Raw genomic sequence first — 11180 nt, forward strand, 5'->3', positions numbered from 1 at the left:
TCAGAAAGATTTTGTGAAACTTTAAAGGGTTCAGAAAAGATTTACAAGGATGTTGCCAGGGTTGGAGGATTTGAGCTATAGGGAGGGGCTGAACAGGCTGGGGCTGTTTTCCCTGGAGCCTCGGAGGCTGAGGGGAGATCTTATAGAGGTTTACAAAATTATGAGGGGCATGGATAGGATAAAAAGACAAAGTCTTTTCCCTGGGGTGGGGGAGTTAAGAACTAGAGGACATAGGTTTAGGGTGAAAGGGGAAAAATATAAAAGAGACCTAAGGGGCAACTTTTTCACACAGAGGGTGGTACATGTATGGAATGAGCAGCCAGAGGAAGTGGTGGAGATTGGTACAATTGCAACATTTAAAAGGCATCTGGATGGGTATATGAATAGGAAGGGTTTGGAGGGATATGGGCCGGGTGCTGGCAGGTGGGACTAGATTGGGTTGGAATATCTGGTCGGCATGGATGGGTTGGACTGAAGGTCTGTTTCCATGCTGTACATCTCTATGACTATGACAGTGGAGTTGTTGACTAATCCTTATAATTGATCTCTATCAATATATCCAGATAGGAAGTGAGGAAAATCCCAGTAAAGGAGAACTTCAGGAATCATAGCTCCAAGGTCACCTCATTTCTCCCAGCTTCAGAGTTGAGCAGCCTGTAACTAGGGACATGAAAACAGTGCTTGACTGATACATTCTTGGAATATTAAATCTGCAAATGTGAATTGTCAGAATAGGAGGAGAGAAAATTACTGGGAATTTGGATGTGGAGACAGGATGATCAGTTATTTCTCAAGGTTGCTGATCAAGAGGAATTAATGAAAGAGTTTCAGACCCAGTAGATGCATATATCTCACAGTAATTATGTAACATTGGTGATGCATTTTTAACTTTGACATTAGGCTAGAGGACGAGAAATTGAAGAAGGATGAAGAAGATAAACGTAAGGAACAGTCCGAGCTACTGCGGAATCTTGGCTATGATGAATCGAAACTGGCACCTTGGCAACGACAACTCATCCTGAAGAAAGGAGACCAAGCAAAGCAGGAATAAGACTCTTCCCTCAGAGGCATCTTCCATTTCGGCTGTAGCGTAGATTGTGCTGTTCAGTAGGTTGCAGATCTGAAGGTTTAACTCATGCTACACATGCTGGGCCCAATGCAGTAGAGACCATTGTTAATCAGTAGCTCTTTCTTCAGATCATGTCACGCCTCTGTAAGTTACAAGCCAAAATTTCAAAGTTTGAGAGGATTCTTTCATGCTTCTACCTGTATTTGCATCTCTCACATATGTCCCACTATCTCCAGTTCTCAGCATTCCCATATTAATTTCTTGAGCACAATATTTTGTTGTGGGATGAGTGTTCAGAGCTGGTTACTGTCATGATGATAATGGTTTGTATGTTCACAACCTAAAACGAAACAGTTACAACAACATATTCCCGATATAATTAATCCCTTTTTTGATCTGTGAAATGACAGTCTGATTTTAAATTGTGGAGTATGCCAGACAAACACATTTCTGGCCTACTTGCATGTTGAATGTGTTGGATAATTAATTTAGTTTGTGTTTATTAAATATGTTAATGAGAGTAAGCACAAACTCAGATGGTAAATGAACTGCTGAAGTTTACAACAGAGAAGACTGAATTGGGATATTTCCTGGTTAGTTCACCTCAGCTGGGTCTGTTAGACATCACACTGCTCGTATTAGATTCAGAGTAAAGTCAGAAGCCACACAACACCAGATTATAGTTCAACAGATTTATTTGTAATCACAAACTTTTGGAGCGCTGCTCCTTCACCAGGTGAAGTCACCTAATAAAGGAGCAGTGCTCTGAAAGCTTGTGATTTCAAATAAACCTGTTGTACTATAACCTGCTACCATGTGATTTCTGATTTTGTCCACTCCAATCCAATTCCGGCACCTCCTTATCATAGATTCAGGGAAGGCAAAGTGAAGATCGGCTCCCAACTCCTGATGTCTCTTGCCGACATAGAGTTGTAATCCCTGCCATAGTTTGTCACATACCCCATTAAAATCCATTGTCATGAATAGGACCACAGCCATGCATGAACTTAGATAGGGAATAAAGGTGGGTTGTACAATTGCAGCTAGCGTTTCAGCTTAGATAAAGAGGCTGTTTAACGTCTGTGGATTCATACCTCAGTATCAGCACTGACAGGGCAGAGGAGAGAGGTACCAGCGACTACATATAATACACTTCTTAACCCAGCTTAGCAGATATGGGGATGTGAAACAGTTGAGTCCATATCAAAACCTTACTGAACAGCACTACTTACTCTGTTAGTTGCCTAATAGGGTTGTTCAAAGGAATGGTTTATCTCTGAGCAATGATGACATGATAGATAAACACAATTGTAGGAATTCCTGTCTGGATTCTGGCACATTGCATATCTATCAATGTTGTATATAATCAAGGAATGACCACTTATTTTTCTTATGTGTAGCATAGTTGTTCTCCAGACATTAATGTGCACACAAGGGATGTGTCTCTTGTAAAGATATGCTTGTGATGTTATTTACAACACAGTTTGTGAATGTTATATATTTTCTTGGATGCCATAACAATGTAATGGAAAAAGTGGTACAGATATCATTGCCATTAGCCTATTTTCCACAACTGAAGATCTTTCTGCGTCTTTTTATTTTGCATCCTTGTGCAGTTAGTTTCTCAGCAGCTGTGTCTCTTGCCCAAAATATCTTGACCGTTTAAAATAAATCACTGAAATAACTTTCTGATTACCATTTTGTTTCTGCACCATCATCATAGGGTTATAACATCATAGCGTTGTACAGTACAGAAACAGACCCTTTGGTCTAACTCATCCATGCCAACCAGATATCTTAAATTAATCTAGTCCCACGTAAAGTCATACAGCACAGAAACAGACCTTTCAGTCTAACCAGTCTTTGCCAAACATAATTCTAAACTAAATTAGTCCCACCTACCTGCTCCTGACCCATACCTCTCCAAACCTTTATGGACTTATCCAAATGTCTTTGAAGTGTTGTAATTGAATCCACTTCCACCACATCCTCAAGAAGTTCATTCCACACACAAACCACCCTCTGTGTAAAGAAATTTGCCCCTCATGTCTTTTTCAAATCTCTCTCCTCTCACCTTAAAAATGTGCCCCCCTGTCTTGAAATCTCCCATCCTAGGGAAAACACAACTACCATTAACTCTATCTATACCTCCTCATTATTTTATAAGCTTCTATAAGTTCACCTCTCAACCTCCTAAGCTCCAGTGAAAAAAGTGACAATTTATGGAGCCTTTCTTTATAACTCAAACCTCCATACCTGGCAACATCCGAACCCTCTCCAGCTTAATAATATCCTTCCTATAACAGGGTGGATATAGGACATAGTATTCTAGATGAGGTCCCATATCCCTCTAAACCCTTCCTATTCATGTGTTCATCCAGATGTCTTTTAAAATTTGTAATTTTAACAACTTCTACCAGTTCTTCTGGCAGGTCATTCCATATATGCACCACCCTCAGGGTGAAAACGTTACCCTTAGGTCCCTTTTAAATTTTTCCCCTCTCACATTAAACCTATGTCCTCTGTTTTTGGACTCCCCTACCCTGGGGAAAAGACCTTGGCTATTCATCTTATCCATCAGTGTATATTCTCATGGAGTAAAAAGAATGAAGGACTTTATTGATGCAGCTGTTCAATGCATTGCAATCTCTCAACATCACTGAAACACCAGACCTGGGCAATAAATAAATGATGGTTGTGTTATCTTGCTGTGCCTGAGTTGGCTACAATGTTTCCCTACTTTTCAAGAATGAATACATTTCATGAATGATTTAATTAATTGTGAAGAACTTTGAGAATGACATGAAAGGCCATTTACAAATGGAAACACTTCTTCTGAACTCAATTGTTAAATTAGACTTAATGGGCCAAACGGTTTCCTTCTGTGCTGTATTATTCTATCAGCGTGGATAGTGAAGAGATGTTTAAGACAGAGAATTACTAGACAAGAGTGCACCTCAGTCAATTGAATCCTCACCTCTCTTCATGCTTACAGACACTTGCCAGCAGGAGGCAGTGAATGATGATTAGAAGTGGGGTTTATTTGCTGATAATGCTGTAAATAGTCACTTTGAAATGTTGAGGAGCCAGTTAGCTGGGATGGCTGGTTTGCAATGCAGAATAGCAGCAACAATGTGGGTTCAATTTCTACACTGGCTGAAGTTACTATGAAGGACTTTCCTTCTCAAACTCACGCCTTGCCTGACGCTCAGATTAAACCACCACCAAGCATTTGTCCCTTGTGGGATTGTGGTGACCTTTATAAATGTAAGTTCTAGTTAGATCAAAGATCAGCAAAAGTCTGAATATTAAGAATCAGAGCAAATCATTAAAGCATCTACTGCAAATAAGCATCTTCCTCGTTGGAATATTACTTTGGGAAAACTGTGTTTTGTCAGACTGCTTTCAGTGAATACTTGCTCCCCCTATTGGAAATGAACAGCATTGACTTAGAAATGAAAACTTGCAGAAAAACTAAAAATCACACAACACCAGGTTATAGTCCAACAGGTTTAATTGGAAGCACACTAGCTTTCGGAGCGACGCTCCTTCATCAGGTGATTGTGGAGGGCTCGATCGTAACACAGAAATTCTGTGTTTCGATCGAGCCCTCCACAATCACCTGATGAAGGAGCAGCGCTCCGAAAGCTAGTGTGCTTCCAATTAAACCTGTTGGACTATAACCTGGTGTTGTGTGATTTTTAACTTTGTACACCCCAGTCCAATACTGGCATCTCCAAATCATGCAGAAAACTAGTTGACTTTGTTTAATTGTCAAATTCCAAAATTTGTCCTATTTAACATTAGTTGTGAGTCAGGGGAAAGCAGGAACACAGTCCCCCATTACTAAAAATGATACAGCCACATTTAGGCACATTACAAGCTTAAACACACCCAGAGTCAGCCATCCCTGATAGAGCAATCTTCTATCCCTTATTCACTAACTATATTGAGGCTATCACACCACAGCACCTAATGCTGTTGAGTCTGCTTTACATTGAAGGCAACTTTCTTCATTACTTTGTCAATTCCTTTTCTTCAGCTGAGGGGAAAAATGATTTTGAATTATGTTATTATGTACTGTCCAATTTCAGGAAAAATCTACCTGCAAGAGGTTAATGAGAGTTTTGCACATTGTCTGTGAAATAGATGTGACCTTAATCCCTTGTAAGTATATTATCTGTATTACTCTCTGGAGCGGCTTCACAACCCAATGAGTGGACATTACATTATTACATAGAACATTGCACTAAGGAATGGAATAGTCATCCATCCTTCAGTATCACTGCTTGAGCTACCTTGTCTTGTCAGAGTCTCCCACTTACTTCCTATATCCTTTAATAGGTCCTAGGTTTGAGGAGTCATCTAGCATTCCTTTTAAAGTATTTAGGAATTCTACCTTCTCAGTAATACCTGGCAAAGTATCCTTTCGAGAGAAAAATTACTTGTATTCACACAGACTATTTCACACGCTCAAAATTTTCCAAACTTAAAACAGCAAATTACATGTGTTTGAAGTGTAGTCCCTGTTGTATTGTAGGTAACTCACCAATAATTGGTGTACAGAAAGCTCTCCCAGAAAAACCGTTTCTAAGTGAGATTGATTGAAGGATGATCAGGTTAAGAGGTGGGGATACCACTGCTCTTCCTTGAACAGGGCCATGGGATCTTTTACAATCTGAGAGAGCAGACAGCTGCTCTGAGATTTGGTTTTGTGCTGAAGTGGGTCTAAATAGGATTCAGACCCACTGTTACCAGCGCATTATGGTTACCAGCTGATGTTATTATTTGACAAGTCAGATTCCAGCCTGAATTCTGGCTTAATGGATCATTTAAAAAACATTAATGAAGTGTTCATAGTGTCATGCAGCAATGAAACAGACCCTTCAGTACAATTCACCCGTGCTGACCAGACATCCCAATATGACCTACTCCTATTTGCCAGCACTTAGCCCATATCCCTCTAAACCCTTTCTATTGATATACTGATCCAGATGCCTTTTAAATGTTGTAACTGTACCAGCCTCCGCCACTTCCTCTAGCAGCTTGTTCCAAATATGCATCATGTCTGCACAAAAAAATGCCCTCAGGCCCTTTTCAAATTTTCCTCTCTCACCTTAAACCTATGCCCTCTCGTTTTGGACTATCCCACCCCAGGAAAAAGGCCTTGGCTATTCACCCTATCCACACCCCTCATGATTTTATAAATATTCATAACGTCATCCCTCAGCCTCTGAGTTTCATTGCAATTGTCCTTCACTGAAATGTAAGTGCACAATATTGAAGATCTGCTTTTATCAATGGTAGTTTATTATGTAGAGTAGAGAAAATCAAATAGAATAAAACAAGCTATTTACATACAATTGGAAAGATTTCAAAACACAGTAAAAATAGTTTTCCATTTTTCTGAAGAGCATCCCTTTACAGTACTCAAACACCAGGCAAGATCCCTTTCTCAATTTAACGTTGGTTTCAATCCACAGCTTTAAGAGTTTGATAGCCTTTTCACTGAGGATTCACACAACTGAGCTTAAACGTTCTCAGCTATGCATTACCTCTTTAGGATTCTAAACAATCATTTCTCATTTGGAACGTTCAAATGACGTAGTTACAGTGAGGTTATCTATTTCCAAACTGTTACCAATTACCTCTTTTCTTATGGAGAAACTGTTTCATACATCTAATTTCAACTAGGTCTTCTGTGAAGTGAAATCAAAAGCTTTCCAAGCTCGACATGTTTCCCCTAAGCAAAAAAGATCAATTCCTGATCTTTATAACTGAAAGCAAACCAATGATCTTCAATGTTTACTCTGCTTGTAAAATTCTCCTAATTCCCATTAGAACACCAAGAAATATTTCTTTCTTACTGATATTTTTAAAATGCCATGAAACACTCATAAGTTAATCATTAATGCCCCTCATACACACAGATCAAACACCCACATATCATTAGTTTTAAATCCAAACTCTAAAATAAATATTAATATATGTAAAAATCACACACCTTACAGCACACCGCAAACTCCTGACTCGAGAGGTGTTACCCAGTGAGCCAAGGCTGACGTAAATAGGCAGAATTACATAAAAAAACAGCAAAAACAATAACAGCTTGCATTTTTGTAATGTCCTTAACATAGTAAAATATCCCAAGGTGCTTCATAAGAGTTGTTATTGAACAACATAGAACACCAAGCCACATAACAAGGTTAGTCAGAGAGGTAGGTTTTAAGGAGAGTCTCAGGGGAAGTAGACAGAAGTCGGGGGGGGGGGTGGTATTTTAGAGCTTAGGGAGTAGGGTGTTGAGAATATGGCTACCAACAATCATAGAATGCCTTGTGTGGAGAAGCAAGCCTTTCAGCCCATTGAGTTCACACTGATCCTCTGAAGAGCATCTCACCCATTTGAATGGTTGACCCCATCCCTGAAATAACTCCGTAGAGGCCGGTATCCTGTCAACTTTATTTACATGTGGAAAGCCTTTGACACTGATCCAGCTCCTTCTGAGCCAGCTCTTACAGTGAACAGAATCTTCAATATTTCTGTTTATATTGTCAGCCAGGGTTCCCTGTCTAGACCAGATTAACAGCCTCAATCAGAGAACTCATGTTCTAAGATGTTCACCTGGCTGACCTCGTTACAATCACAATATCTCACCCCTCTGAGTCCAAGGACATAGGCTGGTTTCTTTTATCTGGAGTTCTCATCAAAGGGCAATGCTGTGTGATCAAAAAGTGAAAGGGGAGGGCAGGGACTAAATCAAAATAGATTCAGAGGGAAAAATAAAACACTCCACACCCATGCTGTCCACCTCTCCCTGAAAACCTCGAGGGTGTTCGTAGACAGTGTGTGCTCCTTCTCTAAGGTCACAATCCTGTTTATTTCTTTTTTTCTTTTCTTTTTCTTTTTTTCTAATGATATTGTTGATATCACTGGGAACAGAAGAATTTGTTTAACTTATTTTTTTAGATTAGATTACTTACAGTGTGGAAACAGGCCCTTCGGCCCAACAAGTCCACACCGACCCGCCGAAGCGCAACCCACCCATACCCCTACATTTACCCCTTTACCTAACACTACGGGCAATTTATCCTGGCCAATTCACCTAACTTGCACATCTTTGGACTGTGGGAGGAAACCGGAGCACCCGGAGGAAACCCACGCAGACACGGGGAGAACGTGCAAACTCCACACAGTCAGTCGCCTGAGTCGGGAATTGAACCCGGGTCTTCGGCGCTGTGAGGCAGCAGTGCTAACCACTGTGCCACCGTGCCGCCCAACAATCCTGTTTATTTCTGTTAGACATGACTCCCTGATTGGACCAGATTAACAGCCCCAATCAGGGAACTCATATTCTATGAGATTGACCTGGCTGATCTCAGTACAATCACTATGATGCCCTCCATGTTGTGACGATTGGTCATTAACCCCGTAGGTTACAAGTTTAAGTCCAAAACGAACACTGATGTTGATCATGCAACCCAACAAATTGTCATAAAATAAAAATCTTTGGGTTCACTGCACCCTTATAGGACAAACATTTGCCACCGTGCCCAAGTCTGGCTGACATGTGACTCCAGACGCACAGTAATGTGTTTGAGTCTTAATTGCCCTCTGAAACAGCCCAGAGTTCAATCAAAGGTAACCATTTCTGGATCATTTCCTGAGCCACATGTTGATTGTCCTAAAGCCAAGCAGATTGGGGACTGAAACACAAGGTTTCCATGGTGAGAACCCTGGCCATAGTAATCAGGTTCCATTGGGATGAAATCTGAAATTGTAGCTTCATGTCACTATTTGAGGTGGATGACAAAATTATGCTTCAAGTCATCCCCAAAATTGTCAAGTCTGCTCTGAAGTTGGCTTCAGTCTTACCAGAATTTAGTTGGCGAGTTCATTCAGTACTGAGTATTAGATAAGGACATGGAAATTTAGAGAGTAATGGGTCTTGAGGTAGATGCCACATAAGCATTTTGTTCAAATGTCATTTACAATTTATTTAGTGCGAGTGGGGAGGCAAGTGGAAATCGGATGGGCAGTTCAGGGAGATGAAACCAAAAGCCAATATTCACCATCAAGATACTGTACCTATGCTGCCCAATTAGGCATGTTTATAAATCCATGAGAGTGAATACTTCATGTTGTGAGCAGCATTTATGAGGGGCATGCGCTTAACCATGCGATCCCTCACTCCTGTCACTTGGAAGAGGGGAAAGCAAGAAGGGAAGTAGACAAAGAATTGCTTAGCCAACAGGAAGCAGATATTTGTAGTAAATCAGTCATTTTTGGGTTGGTAAACTGCAGCTAGTGGACTGCCACAGACTATATCAATGATTTGGATGAATAGATTGAGTGTATAGTAGCCAGATTTGCAGAAGTCATAAAGTTAGGTAGAAAACAAATTGCAGAGAAGATGGAAATGGTCTGCAAAGAGAAACCAGATAGGGTAAAGTAAATGAAGAAAATTTGACAGATGGCGAATAATGTGGGAAAATGTGAGCTTCTCTGTTTTGGCAGGAAGCATAGAAAAGCAGATTGATATTTAAATAGGGAGGCAATGCAAAGAGCAAAGGTATAGAGGGATCTGGGTATCCTTGTGGATGAACCATAAAAAGCTAGCATGCAGATGCAGCAAGTAATTGGGAAATGGAATGTTGACCTGTCAGGGCCATTGTGTAAGAAAATAGAGAACTGGGCCGTTCTGAATAAGGATCACTGGACCTGAAACGTTAACTCTGATATCTCTCCACAGATGCTGAGTTTTTCCAGCAATTTCTGGTTTTGTTTGGGAACTGTACTGGACCTTAATGAGACTGCTCCTGGAGTACTGTGCAGAATTTTGGTCTTCTTATTTAAGGATTGGCAGCAGTTCAAAGAAGATTCACTTGCCTGATTCCTCAGAGGAACAGGATTGTCTTAAGAGCATAGGTTGAGCATGTTAAGTTTACATTCACTGACGTGTAGAAGAGTGAGAGGTGATCATATTGGCACATACAAAATTCTGGGATGATCTGACAGGATGGATACACACAGGTGATCTTTCTCCTTGTAGAGATGTGTTGAACAATGGGAGATGGTTTAAAGAGGGTCTCCAAGTGAAGACTATGGAACATTTCACGTCAGAGGGTCATTGGGTCTGTGGAATCCTATGGAGAGTCTATGGAAAGCAGTGGAGGATGCGCCATTGAATATATTCAAGATTAAGTTAGCTAGTTTTTAAAAATCCACAAAGAAGTCAAGGGTCAGACAGAAAATGGTAGTTAAGGCCCTAACCTGATCAGTTGTAATCTTAACAAATGAGAGAGTAGGGTGGCATGGTGGCTCTGTGGTTAACATTGCTGCCTCACAGTGCCAGGGATCTAGGTTCAATTCCAGCCTTGAGTGAATGTGTGGAGTTTGCATGTTCACCCCGGGCCTTTATGGGTTTCCTCCGCTTTCTTCCCACAGTCTAAAGATGTGCAGATTATGGGAATTGGCCACGCTCAATTGCCCATTGTATCCAGGATATGTAGGTTAGGTGGATTAGCCATGGGATGTGGGGGAATAGGGTAGGGGGCTGGGTCTGGATGTGATGGAGGGCTGGTGCAGAACTCAATGGCTGGATAGCTTATCTCTGCAACGTAGCGATTCTATGAGGGGGGCAAATGGCCTACTCCCGCTGTTATTTCTTATCTTCTGATGTGTTGCTGGTTTCCTGTGGGCCGTGTCATAGAGATGTACAGCACGGAAACAGACCCTTCGGTCCAACTTGTCTCTGCTGACCAGATATCGGGGAAAAGGCTGGGAGAGCAGAGAGTGTGATGTGGTGGCTGCTGGGAGTGATTGGTGAGAGACTATGTAACTCTGCAGAGGTTGTTTGGAGTATGCATAACTGTGAGGGGCTTAATGAGCCCTAATACAAATTAGGCTTTCTCTGGACAAGAAGCATGTGTTGGCCTGAGATTGGGAGAATGATGGGAAAGAACTGGAATGAACAAGAAGTTTCTGGAATTGGAAGGCAAGGAAACAGTGATTATAGAAGGCAGCAGCAGCATTACAATGAAGGGGAAGAAAAAACAGTTGATGTGAAGATCTTAATGAGCAGTATGAGGTTAGGTGGGGGGTGGCAGTCACG

The 11180-nt window shown here is 41.1% G+C and overlaps 1 protein-coding gene across 1 annotated transcript in view; it reads left to right on the top strand.

Annotated features, from left to right (window-relative positions):
* Window positions 1–1831, top strand: part of espn (espin) — a 159056-nt gene extending 157225 nt beyond the window's left edge. Inside the window, exon 14 of the mRNA XM_060852005.1 lies at window positions 901–1831. Coding sequence (XP_060707988.1) covers window positions 901–1051 — 151 coding nt within the window. The 3' untranslated portion in view covers window positions 1052–1831. The remainder of the gene's footprint in view (window positions 1–900) is intronic.
* Window positions 1832–11180: the final 9349 nt, after the last annotated feature.

The sequence above is a fragment of the Hemiscyllium ocellatum genome, chromosome 37, assembly GCF_020745735.1.
Source record: "Hemiscyllium ocellatum isolate sHemOce1 chromosome 37, sHemOce1.pat.X.cur, whole genome shotgun sequence".
NCBI classification, from domain to species: Eukaryota; Metazoa; Chordata; class Chondrichthyes; order Orectolobiformes; family Hemiscylliidae; genus Hemiscyllium; species Hemiscyllium ocellatum.